Source organism: Leopardus geoffroyi, chromosome B3 (genome assembly GCF_018350155.1).
Source record: "Leopardus geoffroyi isolate Oge1 chromosome B3, O.geoffroyi_Oge1_pat1.0, whole genome shotgun sequence".
Taxonomy (NCBI): domain Eukaryota; kingdom Metazoa; phylum Chordata; class Mammalia; order Carnivora; family Felidae; genus Leopardus; species Leopardus geoffroyi.
Genome location: NC_059337.1, coordinates 117,890,563 through 117,906,393, shown reverse-complemented (window position 1 = coordinate 117,906,393; position 15,831 = coordinate 117,890,563). Strand labels below are relative to the sequence as shown.

Here is a 15,831-nt window from a genome sequence, read left to right as displayed (position 1 = left end):
TACAAGACGAGACAAGTCGATCTCTCTGTGTGGGGCAGGGTGGTGTGGTTCCTGCAGTGCCTGGCCAAGCTCAGTGCCACTGTGAGTGAGGGGACGTCTCTGGGGGAAACCCTAAGAAACACAGACAACTTGGAGTTAAAATGTATGGAGTTTTGCATTCCCAAATCGGTTTGTCAAGTGCCGGCCATAAGGCTTGGGTGAATAAAATAGGGGCTCCCTTGAGGATTCTGGCAAAGGACAGTAAGACCTCATTTACTTGGCACCTTCAACCATTGAGGGATCATAGGTGAGATATGTGACCAAAAGGGGCTCTGAGCAGAGTCTACAATGACACGAACCCTGTTCCTCAAGGCTCATCGCCTGAATTCGGGAGAGCCCATCTCTCAGAAAAGACTCTTTACTCCTGCTTTAGAATCAAGGCTAAGGAGCTTGGTCATTTGGTTTCCTGGTATGGTAGATCAATTTAAAAAGAGTCTTATTTCTCCAGCCCTTGAATTTGGGCTGGGCTTGTGACATGTGGTAGCCAGGAAAATACAGCAGAAGTGACAGAGTGCCAGTTCCAAGCCTCAAGAGGCTTCGCTTGCTTCAGCTCTCTCTCTCGGAACCCTGCTATTCCCATGTGAACAAGGTCAAAGTAGCTGGAGGGTGAGAGAAGCCATGAAGGAGAGCCCGGTTGTCCCAGCCTAGGTCATCCTAAACCAGCTGAAGCCGAACATCTGAGAGCCCAGCCAAGGTCACAGAGCTGCCTACCCGGTCCACGGCCACACACAGACACAAGCATGAGCCCAACAGGGCCAGCTGGCGCATGAACACGTGAGCAGTAGTAAATGCCTGTTGTCTGAAGCCACTAGGTTTTGAGGTAGGTTTGTTCCTCAGCGATATCTGACTGAAACACCTGGTCTGCTACAGATTGTTGACCGGACACAAGAAAACAAACCAACAGTGACTCAAAGGATGTAATGGACTGGGGCTGTTTAGAAAAAGGGGAGCACTTTGTGGCACGTCATAAGACCTTGATCACTGGTGGTTTTAAACCACAGTATAGAAGTCATCCAGGAAAGTTCACTGAAATATAGTGTCCTTTCTTTTAATGTTTTATTTATTTTTGAGAGAGAGAGAGAGAGAGAGAGAGAGAGAGAGAGAGAGCAAGCAGGGGAGGGGCAGAGAGAGACACACACACAGAATCCGAAGCAGGCTCCAGGGTCTGAGCCGTCAGCACAGAGCCTGACGTGGGTCTTGAACCCACGAACTGTGAGATCGTGATCCGAGCCGAAGTCGGACGCTTAACCTATTGAGCCACCCAGGGGCCCTTATTATTATTATTTTTTTAAGTTTATTTATTTATACATATAGAGAGAGACAGCACATGCTTGTACATGAGGTGGGGGTATCGGGCAGAGAGAAAGGGAGAAAGAGAGTCCCAGGCAGGCTCCATGCTCACTGAGGAGCCCGACTTGGGGCTTGATCTCACGGTCCTGAGATCACGACCTGAGCCCAAATCAAGAGTCGGATGCTTAACCAACTGAGCCATCCAAGCGCCCCTCTTGATTTTTTTAGAACTGGGCCTTCACCATCCCCAGCCCTTAGGCCTCTCCCCACCATCAGCTCTCAGGGACCCGGGTGAAAAATGGCGTGGGCCTGTTCTCAGGGGGACGGGTCCTCTGCCTGACGGCTTCTGACTAATTACACCCATCATCTGCCGCAGGGCCCGGGGAACCAGACCCCCGAGGGACCGGGGACGTGTGCGCCCACCTGACACAGCTCAGCTTTCACCTTCAGTAAGCAGAGCAGTCGTGCCCAAGGCCAGCTGCCAGCACCACCTCCCTGTCCCCACCCCCGCAGAGCCTCTGACAGGCCAAGGCTCCAGGCTGCTTTATCTCCTGCTAACACCCGTCTCCTCTCCCTCCTCCACTCTATCTGGGAGTTTCCTTGCGGTTCTAATGAAAAACCCTTGTGTCACATTGAGAAGTTGCCAGTTATTGCTGCTGGGAATCAAATCCAGTCTCTGCTGGGCGGAGACTCCTGAAGCTTCAAGCCGGGAGTGGGGAGGGGCTGGTGGGAATCATCTCTCTGGGGCCAGGGGAGCAGCCTCTCTGGCATAATGAGATGCTGCTAGGTGGGGTGCTTCCTGATGGGCTGCAAACAAACAAACAAGAGTTCCTGCCAGGTTCCCCGGGCCACCTGGACTGTCTCCTGCCCTGGCCTCAGGCCCCAGCACACCTGCCAGGAGTCAGCGGGCTTCCCTCAGGCTGACCGGTTCTGGCTCTTTCCCCATATCCCCAGAGATCAGACACAGCTGGGTGCCCCTTGTCCTGGGAGCTCTCAGATCATTCTGGGTGCTGGGTAAGGGCTTCCCCAAATCCTTGGAGACCTGATCAGCCCACTTGCAGATTATTCAAAATACAGGCTCCGTGGATTTACCTGGAGCCACTGAATCTGGTTGATTCCCCAGATCTAGGGTTTGGGAAACCCCACCCTTAACTCCTCCCCACCTGGAATGTCCTGCTCAAGACCACTGACCTGAGCAACTTGACCCAAGGAGAGATGCTCCCCTTCCCCCACCCTCACATGTTCTCCCTGGACCACAAACTCTCACGTGCCCTTCGAAGGCCAGGCATTACTAGCACTGATCCTCCCGGAACACAAGGACAGCCATTCCTGTCCCTCGTTCACAGAGAGAGAGAAGCTCGGAGTCCCTGACAGGCTATGGCACCAATGGAGTCAAGGTCATCACGGGCATTCTCTGGGACAAAGGCAACCACAGTGAGACCTGAAAAGCAATTTTAGAGCCTGGTACGTGGGAAGCCCCACGTCACAACAGTGGGGGATGGGGGGAGGGGGGAGGTGGCTCCGTGGCCCCGCAGAGTTAGCTGCAGATATGGCTCCACAGCAATCGGTGTCTAAGTGTAAACTGAGTTCCAGCCACCGGCCACCTTCCGAAGCACTTGCGTTAGGGGAAACAGGAATCTCAGTGATGCTTACGGGGGCGATTTTGCCTCCCCTGGTCCTGCCCTGGGAACATCTGGTGATGTCCGAAGACATTTTTGTTGTCACCATGGTGAGGTGGGTTTTGGCATCTGGTAGGTAGAAGTCAGGGATGCTGCTAAATAGTCTAAAATGCACAGGACTGCCCCAAATGTCAATAGCCACACTACCAAGAAGTCCCGGAATAGATAGGAGGGGCCATCGGAGATGTGGGCCCAAATCCAGGGTGTTCATTCAGATTTTGGTTTTGGGAGTGGGATTTTCTTAGCCTCGATTTGTTGCTATTTATCCGGAAAGAAGATGCAGGCCCACCCCAGGGGCCAGCAGAGAAAGGCCAGCAGGTTGGACGCACGGCCAGACCCCTGTGTGAGCTGGGCTTAAAGGACCTACTTTACTCTGATATCCAATAAATGCTAAGACCCACAGCTTAAGCCGTTGATCCCTCAGACGCTGGCCATCGCTTAAACGGCAGCATATGGATGAACAAACGTGCGGTTTGGGACTGTCTGATCAGATTTATTCCAGGACAGATTCCCCAGGTGGTCTCTCCTCGGCACTGAGATTTCGAAAAACAGCCCATTTAGTTGACAAAATGGAGTCTCCCGTGAGTTAACAGAGTGGGGGTGGAACCAGCTACCGGTGCAGATTGTAGCACAAATGCTCCTGAGGAAGCCAGGCTGGAGGTGCCAAATATTTTCTTTACAGTTGATTTGATGCAGTTCTGTGGTTGATGGTGTGTAGAGGCAGAACGCCTCCTGACGGCCGGGCCCCCTCCTGTTTGCGCGGCCAGCACCTCAAAGGGCATACGTAATTTCTTTCCCCCTATAAAGGGAATCTGGGCGTGTTATGGCCGAAAAGGGAGCAATTCCACTTGAATTAATCAAGGGTCTGAAGGCAAAAGTGCGTTGCGTGGCTTTTAAGGACATTGTTCCCAGATTGACAAGGTCCCGTGGCCACCCCTTGAAAAGCTTTCGCAACAGAACATTTCTTGACATCACTCCAGGGAGGTCTGCTATCTTAGCTGTGCTTCCACGAGGCCTGTGGTTTTCTCACTCATCGGTTTAAGAAATGACTACGGTCTGCCTTTTGGCACGCCCCCATAACATGTCTCCTTTGTTGAATTAGAAGGAAGCAGTAATATGACGGAGGGGGAAACATACCTTTCAGCCACTTTGGACATTTTTAAGCAATGTCTGTCAATCTGTGCACTCAAAAATGTTATCTGGGGAAAGACAGAACAGAGGTGTTAGGGCCACACTCAGTTTTTTCCCCTTCACCCCATGAACCCCAGCCTTGTATTTCCGTCCAGATGCAAGCACCTCCTCTGGCCAGCCTTGGCCAACCCTTCAGCTTTGTATTCCAATGACCATGTGCCCTTTTGGGAATTCCCACCACACTCAGGAATCACAGTCTACAATTTACCTATGTCAGTATTCTCCTGTGCTGTCCTGAGACGTTGTAGCCTACGTCTCGACTTCCAAAGGCGATCGCAAACTTAAAGGCGGTGGCGTATACGCCCCGCAAAACTTTGCAACGCTTACAGGAGCCGTCAATATCCACTTGGACTAATTTCTGGTGATTTCCCTCTGCACACCCTTCACACCCGCATCACACCCACATGCTTGGTGCACTTTAGACTAGAGTCATCAATACATCTGTTTCCTCCCCTGGACCCCCCAACATAAACTTGTCAAGGGCCGGCACCTAACAGTTCATGCCTTTGGATTGCCCCCAGAAGTCGGTAAAGCATAATGTGGAGAGCAGACCCTAAAGTTCCTTCCTTACCAGCGAACCCTAGAAAGGAGTCGTGTAATTAGCCATTGTCTGCCGACCTGGGTTGACCAGTTAGCTTCCCATCATGAAGGGAGACAACATGCAACCACATAATGCTAACGTGGCCCCAGGAACAGAGCTTTCTTGCTTTATAAGCTTGCCTTTTGCGTCACAGCAATAAAGTCGGTGGCTGTTAGCTGGCTTACTCTGCAAGTGCATCACAATTGTAAGGACTCTGTGACACCAGTCCCTCCCCCCCTGTGGCCCCCACAGCATTCTGTGGGAACCCTGACCAGAGCAGTCACCCCCAAGGCATTGGGGTAATTCCTTCATGCCCTTCTCTAATAACTACTGGGGGGACTCTGCCCTTCTCTAATAACTACTGGGGGGACCTGGTGGAGAATTTTTCCTTTCAGGCTTCCACGGTTGTTCACACTCAGCACTCAGGGGTTCAAGTCATTCACAGCTGGGTTCCACTGTGGTTGCCAGGGACTCAAAGCTCACTCAGCCTTCAGAGGTGAGCATTCAAAGGGCTTTCAGACTGGCCATGTCTCCTCCTGGGAGTGTGGGAGTCCATTCATTCACCTGTTTCCGGATGTCCTCTTTTGTAGTTTTCCTGATTGGCTGACTGGGTATGTGCACGGGGCTTTGCGACTGGGACTCTTCAGTCACACCATACACTGACTAGAGAAGAAGGAAGAATATAGAATCACGCACCCACAGAGTTGCAGGGGGCCTTAAAGGCAGGCAGTGCAAGCACTCATTTGATGTTTCCAATATCCTCTGTGACATCCTGGCAATAAGTGGTCAGCCTCTGCTTAAATGACGACCATGAGGGGAACTCTTTCTCTTGAAGCAGCTTTGTCCTATCTTTGGGCTACCACTATTAGACAATCTTTCCTCTCACTAAGCTGAAACGGTCTCCTTGAATATCAGTGTTTCTCCAAATACGGTCCATAGACCGTCTGCAAAGAATCATCTGGGAGTTCTTGGTGAAGACGAACACTGAGTCCCACCCCAGACCCACTGAATCAGAGTCTTTGTGGGTGGGGCTCCTGAATCTGCACTTTTATCAAATGGCCCAAGTGATTCTGAGGCATAAGAAAGTTCAAGAACCACTATTGAAAGTTATGCACATGACATGCTCATCCAGTATAAATTTGAGGTGGCAAAGTTTCAGATTTTTCTTCCTTTGCAGCCAAAGAGCTTTCTGGCCTCAGTTTCTCCACGTTGCTATGGCTGCTGATTAAGCCATTCCTTGTGCTAGAGACAGATGAAAAACAACCTTTGCTTTGGGAATGAAACAAAACCCAGAAGGGTATGCAACGTATAGCTGAAATCTATAAAATCAAGAAGGGCTCAGATAGAGTGGAGGTGAGCTCCACGAAATTCTGAAATAGTAGAATTAGGGGGCCTTTAAAGATGAAATGAGGATGTCTTAAGAGTAACACTATAAAATATCATAATACAATACAAGATAGCATAATCATCTCAGTAAAGAATAAAATATGTAAGTAGATTCAAGAAGTTGATATATATGCCATGGGGTGTGTGTGTGTGTGCGTGTGTGTGTGCGTGCGTGTGTATATGAAAATGGAAGGATTGGAAATAGGAAAGAAATAGGAATGTCCGGGGGCACATCTCTAGCTTTTTGAAGTTAATATTTTGGAGGACAGACAGGTTCTCCTCCAATATGGTCCTGGGTGCCGTTGGGAGATGGGGATATAGCCGTCGTGGCACAGACGGAGTATGTCACCCCTGGGTAGGCCACGGCTACTGCCCCTTCCAGGATCGTGAAACACAAACGATCATTGGCCCATTCACAGTTGAGCAAGATGGTGTTTCGAGTTTGAGTGATCTAGCCATATAAAAGCCTTTCAAAGTACTAAGCTCACCTTCACTGGTGGGATTTTGATACTTTTTGTTCCTTTAGTTTCTTTTCCTCCCCAGAGCCAACTGCTACTTACCCTGCAGACCTCAGTGCACCTGAGCCTGCTTTGGAAGTCCTCCGGAAGCCCCCAGCCCGGGGGGCCCCCCTCCCGGCCCTCCTGTACCGTCCTGTATTTCCCTAATGCAGCCTTCCTGGTACTGTTGCCTGTTGGCGTGTGCGGGCCGTGGGCTTTGTGAGGACTTGTCACTGTATTACAGCAGCAAGAAGGGTGCCAGGTACGTATCAGCCACCCCACAAATATTTGCAGAATGAATGAATGAAATGGTTTCACAGGACAGAGTGGGGTAGAATTAACACATAGCAAATTACTGCTTGAACAGTACCAGAAATGGAAGGGCTATTTGCATCAAGAATTTTTAATTCAGCTAAACTAGCGAACCTTCTTAACCTTTTGCGGGTTCTTCAGACGCCGGCATTTTCTGATATCCATTTCTGTTGTGTTCACACAGCCTGGCTGAGAAAAAAAAAAAAAAGAAAAAAGAAAATCGTATAAATTACTCAGTGAAAATCACACATTCCAATGTGACCCAAGTGACACCGTGAGACCCAATCTTTGTCTTTCCCATTACAGATAATACATGATTGTCTCCATTTTGCCACTTACAGTTTCTCTTACAAAGACGTCTCATCTTTAATACGTGTTCCTCCACAAGTTCTCACGTGAAATAATACAAGCCTGCCTCACGCTGTCTAGGGATGACATGGAAAGGACAGAGTGTACCGTTTATAAGAGTAAACAGGTTATTCAGAAGGGCCAGATAGTTTCAGCCACAGCCTTTGTTGCTACACATAGCTAACCATCTAAAAACAACCCAATACCACGATGGGGAATTATTATTATCATTATCATTATTATTTTGGTTTTGCTTCTAACCAGCTCTCTTAGGAAGGGCTGCCATGGTATCCTCACTCTGGTTCCTTTTCATGAGGGAAATGCAAGCTTTGTTTTAATAACAGGAAATCAGAACTGCATCGAACCTCATTCTTCACGGATCTTGTCTTTGTGAATGCACCTACGAGCTATCATTTACTTTGAACCCCCAAATCGGTATTGGTGGTGCATTCGTCATTCTTTGTGGACCTGTGCACAGTGGCAAAAACTGTGAGACGTGTGCACGTTCCCGGCGAGGCTGAATTAGCCGACGCTCTGCCTTCTTGTTTCATCTCCTACTGTAAACAAATGTCCTTTTCAAGGCCTCTTTGGTACCACCTTTTCCATGTGTCTGTGCTTTTCATTGGTGATTTTGCTGTTTTAAGTGGCCCCCAAACGTGGGACTGAAGTGCTGTCTAGTGTTCCTACGTGCGACAAGGCCGTGAGGTGCCTGGGAGAGACAACAGGCGTGTCAGGTAAGCTTCCTTCCGGCGTGAGCTATAGCGCTGTTGGCCATGAGTTCGATATTAACGAATCAACGGTATATATGGAATAAGCTGTCTTTAAACAGAAGCAGAATTGAGCCGTGGTTACGTATTGGTCACCTGAAGAAAATGCTGTGACCAGAGGATCACAGGAACCTAACCCTGTATTTCTCCCAGGAAAATGGCTCAGCATTCGCTAATTCAGCGGACCTGGCAACTTTATAGAACGTGATTACCGTGAATACCGAGAATGGGCTGCATTTGGAGATTATTCCAAGTTTTGGGGTTGAATGACAGTAGAAATGGAAACTGCTTATTTTGTAAGCAGTAAACCTCCGGGGTCCAGAGGTCCCCAGGGGCACTTCCCACAGCGCCCCTTTTCCAAGTTCATATTGTCATGGATGAATACTTTTTAAAAGCTGGAACTGAGATACATTCCAGACAATCTACCGAGGTTATGCTGACTGAATGGGAAAACCAATTTCACAAAGTTTAGCAATTTCCTTTAGTTTTAAGAATGAGACACCTGGTGGCTAAAGATAGTCTTTTCTTTCAAGCGAAGGAAGAGGGAAAAGTAACAAAACAAAACAAAACGAAACAAAACCCAACCAGAAACGTAGAGAACCAAGCAGAGCTTTCTCACCACTGGCCTGTGCACATCCCAAAAGGCCCGTTCTTGACTATCCAAAATCTTCCTTTCTGTCTTGTCCTTTTTCCGATCTATCCTGAAAGAGCAAAGAAAAGAAATCAGAGGCTCCTGTTTCTAGGAGCTTGGTGAACACAGAGCTCTTGGCACCTGTGTGACCCCGGCTCTCTGCACAGCTGTCAACCAGGGGCGGACGGTTCCCTCAAGGAAACCTCAAGAAGCCCACACGTGGGAAGAGGACTTGTTTTCGCCTAGACTGCGAATCATCAGAGAGGTGGAATGAGCATGGCAGACCCAAGGAAAGAACCAGAATCTGGCTGTCCATTTGAGTGATTAAGACTTAGATTATTCGGAACTGAATTTTCTGTGGGCTTGCCCCCACCCCTGTCACCGTGGAGCCTGCATATTCAAATTATAGGAAAGGATATGGGCTTGTGGTGTTCCATCCTCAAATTTGAAAGTTTGCTTTAGATTCAGAGTCAATAGAGGTGTCTTCAAAATGCTGCAATTACGTGTTTTAAAAGTCACTGAGACCATCTGGCTTTCTAAAAGCAGAGTCATAGCCTTAGCATGTGACAAGATCCAGAAGACAAATATCACTGGCCTCAGCTAGGGGAGGCACACATTGCAAGAGGGAACTCACAGGTGACAAAGATGGGTTCTTTATGTTCTGATCAGAACACAGATAAGAGGTTTTTCTTTTTTCTTTCTTTTTTTTTTTTTTTCTCTTAAGCCTGTATTACTTAATCGTGCCTCTCTAAGTACAAAATAACAGATTCATTGTCGTGTAACTTCTGGTTCTTGGCTCTCTTGGGAACACTTTAGTTGACTGATCTGAAATAAACCATAATCATCCTGTGATTTTTGTGATAATTACTGGGTACTTCAATGGCCCACAACTATAAAGTAGTCGGGAGTTAATCGGAAAAGCTAATCGAGAAATACCATATATGTACAAAGTGACGATTTCCCCTCCTTTTTTAACGCACGATGCCGTGTGATCCTGAAAGTACAAATTAGTGCTCCTCTTTGGTTCCCAGTGGCTTCTGGGTCCACAGGCTCAATTCTGCCTCCTTCCCACCCTCCCACTTGCGCTTTCCTCGGGGGCCACCATGGCTGCAGAGTCACAGCTCAGCATCCGGTGCCTGGTGCCCACCTCCTCCTAGGCTGCCGGCAGCACCGGGGTGTTCTGCAGGCGTGTGAGTTCATGGGAAGAGGGGAAAGCCAGAGAGTGCAGAGGGAGGGCGAGAGCAATGGCACCGTGCCGGCCACTAGACTCAAAGACGTCGGGTCATTTCCAACTACGACCGCACCTGTGATCAAGGCTCACCCGCACAGCCGGGAACCAGCCCAGGTGAGGGGGCTGCAACGGTGCCCATGGAGTGCGGAAGGGGTCCTCTGAGGACCCACGGGGGGCTGCTCAGGGAGAAGGTGCTTGCCTTGGCCTAGCTCAGGGTCCCTTTCTCATCCCCCTCCTCCATCTCTTAACACTCCCTGCAAAATCAGAGACCATTGCTGGAAAGGGCCAGAAAGAACCCAACCTGAGCAGGTTCATTTCCCAGGACTGAAAGGATCTGGTTGACAAGAATGTTTGTCGGCAGGGGGACATTTAATGCCCACTTCTCATGTTTCCTTAGAGGGGAAGGGATTTCCACTCTACTCCCTGGGAGAGAAACATGTGGGGAAAACACTCCAGCTAGTCTCTCATCTCTTGTACTCCGGGGGAGAAAGAGGGCCTTAACTTTACTGGCCGATCTGAAAGAAGAAACTGAGAAAGCTCAGGTCGGTTCTTGCCGGGCCCTATGTTCTGGCACTCTGTTCACTCTGCACACAGTGAACTTATAGGGGTCGACTCTGAGCTGGGGTGGGGGGTTCTGCAGATATCTAGCTCTGCCCAGCACGGGTGAGTTTAATTCCAGGGTCAAGATCTGTAGTCACAGATCCAAAGTCATGCCCTATAAACTGGCTTGTATCAGTAATAATCCTAACACGTTGGACTCCAATGTCTGACTTCTGTGCCTTATTTTTGATTGGTTCTGGACCCCTCCCCTGGGGGAAAGGGGAGAGGGGTTGGCCTCCCTAAAACTCCAACATGATTTCCTCTGAAGACAAAGTCTCCAGACCTACAGGAAAAGTGGGTCTGATGTTTTTCAGCCCCTAAGCACAGAAGGATAATTGGAAATCTCTTCAGGAAATAGGGACATCTTCTAACCAGAGTTCTACGCTGGGGAGCAAGCCCATTGTTTGCCAGAACACACACTTTTGAAATTATTTCAGAGTGCCATTGATGACGAAGATGAAATTTATCCATCTTGACCTTGATTTCTACTCTGCTGCCCTCATGTGAGATGATAGCGTCCGACCACAGCTGGCCGGCCATGGAAGGACGCCCCACCTTGGTAATACCAATCTCACACCACCTCCATAGTCCAGAGAGTTTTTTTTTTTTTTTTTCACTTTCCCAGGGTCTCTGTCAAGTTCACCTACTTCACTTGTGCTTCTGCTTGCATAAAGATGAATTCCCACTTCCTTGCGAAGGCCCTCTGGAGTCTTGCTAAGTTTTCCTAATGAGAAATGAAAATCAACGAGAAGGCATTAATCCTTGTAAGTTTGCACATCGACACCTATGCTTATTACAAAGCAGTCATCTATTTTGGTTACTCCCAACAGAGTGGCAGAGCCCCCACTTTAAATCCACTGGATGTGAACCCAATGTGATTTTGCACCAGACCCTGCTGTACAGAGTAGGACTATTAATATTCATTTACACACCCATTAAATCTGAAGTCTCTGTGGTTCACCTGATTCCTCTTCTCTTGTGTGTTTTACAAGAACACAACTCACATAGCGCCTGTCATCAAGGCCACTGAAGACAGGAAGAAGGCTTTGTGGCTATTCACGCCACATTTGGGGAAGGGACGAGGGGACTCTTTGCAGCCTATTGGACATCTGCATGAGGAGAACCAAGAATGGATTTCTCAGGACTTGTCTTCCAGCAAACAGGGGTCCAGGAAGGTGGCAAGAAATTAGAATCCTGATGACCTGGCACTCATGCCTTTGAGAGTTTGGGGTCAAAAGTGAGAAAAAAGGGAGTGTCTATATTTGTGATGTTTGTGAAGGAAAAGCCAAAACCAGGAAGAAAGAAAAGGCATCTAGGGTTGCCTTTAGAGGAAGAGGGGAGAAGCCTTTTCTCTAAGTCTGTAGGCTTACCTGGTGGCACAAAAGGACAGTGAGGAGGGGGTGTTTGACAGGTCCCCTAATGAGCCACCTAATTCTGATGGAATGCAAGGGTAGAGCCCACATTATGCTATGTATTTTCATAGAGCTCATGCCAACGCTAATTGATTACCCTCATTAGTGGATTATTAATATAAAAAGACCTTCAGTTGAAGATCAACACACATAAACTCAGTTGTTACCAAGGCTCAGTGTACAAGTACCTCAAAATAACTGTTCCTTTGATTTTTCCACTGTTCATAGGAAGCAAAGGCCGTGATGCCTAAACGTCAATTAGGGAGCAGTGACATAAATTATGACACAGTCATGCCATGGAATACTAGGCAGCCATTAATGGGGCACCTGGGTGGCTCAGTTGGTTGAGCGTCCGACTTCAGCTCAGATCATGATCTCACCGTCTGTGAGTTCGGGCCCCGTGTCGGCCTCTGTGCTGACAGCTCCGAGCCTGGAGCCTGCTTCGGATTCTGTGTCTCCCTCTCTCTCTGCCCCTCCCCCGCTCACGCTCTGTCTTTCTGTCTCTGAAGAATGAATAAACCTTAAAAAAATTAAAAATTAAATAAAAAATAAAAACAATAACGTGGGCGCCTGGGTGGCTCGGTCGGTGAAGTGTCCGACTTTGGCTCAGTTCATGATCTCATGGTTCAAGAGTTCAAACCCTGCGCCGGGCTCTGTGCTGACATCTTGGAGCCTGGAGCCTGCTTCAGCGTCTGTGTCTCCCTCTCTCTTCACCCCATCCACTGCTCACTCTCTCTCTCTCTCTCTCTTTCAAAAATAAACAAATAAAAATAAAAACAATAACGTGGATACTATTACTGATATAGAAAGACTCTCAACATACTACAGTATATGATCGGGGAAAGAAACAGCTTACCGAACAATGTTCAGGGTATGATTCAGATTTTTTTTTTTAAAGAAAAAATGCATGTGCAGAAAAAAGGATAGGGGAGAAGGATTGCAGGTTCTTTCCTCTCCTTTCTTTGCTGTTTGAGTTTGGGTTTTACAGAGAATATGCCATCAGAAAAAAATGAATAAAATTACTGAATTTTGAAAAGAAATTCTTTAAAAACATATCTAACCACTTTTAGGCAGAAATTCAACCCGAAAGAACATCTTAATGCCATATTCTTTACAAACACCAAAGTAGAACATTCTATGGCAGGAGACGAGACAATTGGATGAAATATATCAGGAGTTGATGCTGTCTCGTTTCTGTTTTTCTAAACATGGAAAACATGGACAATTTTCTTTTTTTTCTAAAACATGGAAAATACAGGGAAGAGAGACAGAGGGCGGAGGGGCCCCCTGTTTCTGCAGGCTGGGTCTTTCCGGTAGGTTGTGTTAGGGAAGGGATGTAGCGCCTCCCAGTGGGTGCCCAAAAATAGGCCAGTGGTCTTCTGAGACAGGGGTGACAGCTGACACGTGAGGGGACAGGAACAGGATGCTCAGATCCACAGAACAGCCACTGTCGGGTTTGCTTGGGAAGATCATGATGTTCCTATCTATTTATGTTTTTTTTTAAGTTTATTTTTGAGAGAGAGAGAGGGAGAGGGAGAGAGAGAGAGAGAGCGAGACAGAGAGAGAATCCCAAACAGTCTCCACATTCAGTGCCGAGCCCAATGTGGGGTTCGACCTCACAAACTGTGAGATCATGACCTGAGCTGAAATCAAGAGTTGGATGCCTAACCGACTGAACCACCCAGGCACCACCCCCCCTCGCCACAACATGTTTATGTTTAATGGCTCTCACTGATAAGCACACTTTGGCCAGGTCCCGAGGCCCTGGGTTAACTCCTGAACTGTGTTCTCCAGTACTGTTTCCCCATTGGCTTGTGCACAGGTACCCAAGAGCGACAAGGTCTGATGCAGAGGGCCTCACGCTTGTGGGAGACTGAGACGGTGCAAGAGGGACATTTGGAAAGAAGACTCTGGAAGTCCTGTTAACGCTGGTTTATGGGGGAAGGACTCCTCACTGCTCCACTGCTGCTCCTCCCCACCCCCCCCCCCCCCCAGCCCTTCAGTCACTTGATGGCTCAGGAACTCCCTTGCCTTCTGGAGGGCACGTGAAAATCTGGGCAGTTCCCCAGATTCTCTGTGACGCGCAATAAAGTTTGGTTTGGGGGGAGAGATCCTGTAACCATAAATTTGCGCTATTTAAAATAGTATCTGAGTCGTCAAGTTCTCTGTGCCTTGGCTGTGTTAAATGGGAATGGGTACGCATGCGGCAGGGCCTCTGAGTTTTGCAGGGGTCACATCTTGTGAAGGAAGGTGGTGCGGGAGGAAAACTGGGAGAGGATACCCTTTCCATGTGACACGTATCTTATCTTCCGGGTTGAATTTGTTCCTCAGATTCTACATCTACTGCCAAGCACAAGGGAGGTGGGTTTGGTGATGCCATTACAAAATTATCACATAGTAAGTTTAAAAAATTCTCATATTATGAATCCGCCCCCTCTTTTCCCTCTCGGTGCACAGTTCTGTGCATTTTAACACATGTATAGATCAGATTCTCAGGACCCCCACCACGATCGGGATACAGAATAGTTCCATCACCCCCAGAAAACGCTCTGTGTTATCTCTTTAGAGCCACATCTTACCCCCCCTCTGTAACTTCTAGCAATCAGTGATCTGTTTTCCTTCATGATAGTTTTGTATTTATGAGAACGTCATATAAATGGAATCGCACAGTTTGTAATCCTTTGAGACTGGCTTCTTTCACTCAGTGTGAGGTCTCAGAGACACATCCAAGTGGTTGTGTGGACCAACAATCACTCCTTTTCACCACAGAGAAGAATTCCACTGTTGGGACGTAATGATGTTTATTTAGCCATTCACCTCTTCTAACTTTTTAAAAAATATTTATTTTTGAGACAGAGAGAGAGAGAAAGAGCACATGCACAAATAGGTGAGGGGCAGAGAGGTGGGGGGGGGGGGGCGGCGGGCAGAGGATCCAAAGCAGGCTGTGTGCTGAAAGCAGGAAGCCCGTTCGGGCCTCGAACTCACGAACTGTGAGATCATGACCTGAGCTGAAGTCAGACGCTTAACCGACTGAGCCGCCCAGGCGCCCCTAGCCATTCGCTTCTTAAAGTGCACTTGGGTTGTTTTCAGGTTTTGCTCATCACAAACAGGGGTGCTGTCAGCAGGGTTAGGGTGTGAACGGAAGTTCTGATTTCTCTGGGGTGCCTACCTAGGAGTAGAACTGCTTGGCTGTGTGGCAAGTATATGTTTACTTTTGTAAGAAACTGCCAGACCATTTTCCAGGGTGGCTGTGCCATTTTGCATTCCCACTTGGCATTATCAGTACTTTTCATTTTAGCCACTCTACCCCCCAGAAGTCTCCCCAGGGAGTTAATCTTTGTTTCCCCAATGGTTGATGCTGTTGAACATCTCTTAATGTGCTTATTCGTCATCCTACGTCCTCTCTGGTGAAGTGTCTGTTCAAGTCCTTTGCCCGTTTTTGAGCTGCTTGTTTTCTTATTGCTGAGTTTTGAGAGCTCTTTATATAAAGGTGCAATTTTATTGCATGGGCAGAGGAAGTGAGAGCAAGGAGGGGAAATAAAGGACACTTCCTTTCCGCTGCCTGAAAGGAACAAGGGAGAGAAGAAAGGAGAGAGAAGCAGAAACAGAGCTGCAGATAGGGCTTTACTCTCCTCCCACACCTAAGCTACAAAACAACCATACTTACTGCTTCATAGTCTGCCAGTTCCAGCCTCGCTTTATTCTGCATTGTCCTCTTACAGAGATAGATGGCTGAGGGAAGAAGAGAAATTACAACACGTGCAGACCCAGCAGTGTGGTGGCGTCACAGATCCACCCATCTGTCTGTCCCTCCGCTCATCCACCCAGCCATCCAGCCAGCCCTCCCTGCGAGTCCGGTGCTGCACTG

The 15,831-nt window shown here is 48.2% G+C and overlaps 1 protein-coding gene across 14 annotated transcripts in view; it reads right to left on the bottom strand.

Moving 5' to 3' along the window:
- RGS6 (regulator of G protein signaling 6) overlaps nt 1-15,831 on the bottom strand; it is a 606,196-nt gene that overhangs the window by 84,182 nt on the left and 506,183 nt on the right. For 13 of the 14 annotated variants that reach the window (XM_045451433.1, XM_045451428.1, XM_045451431.1 and 10 more), the window contains 6 exons: nt 15,631-15,695; nt 11,199-11,275; nt 8,709-8,790; nt 7,089-7,163; nt 5,344-5,442; nt 4,146-4,207 (listed from right to left, as the gene is read on the bottom strand). In XM_045451433.1, the coding sequence (XP_045307389.1) occupies nt 4,146-4,207; nt 5,344-5,442; nt 7,089-7,163; nt 8,709-8,790; nt 11,199-11,275; nt 15,631-15,695 (460 nt within the window). The remainder of the gene's footprint in view (nt 1-4,145; nt 4,208-5,343; nt 5,443-7,088; nt 7,164-8,708; nt 8,791-11,198; nt 11,276-15,630; nt 15,696-15,831) is intronic. The other variant, XM_045451436.1, reaches the window with a different exon arrangement.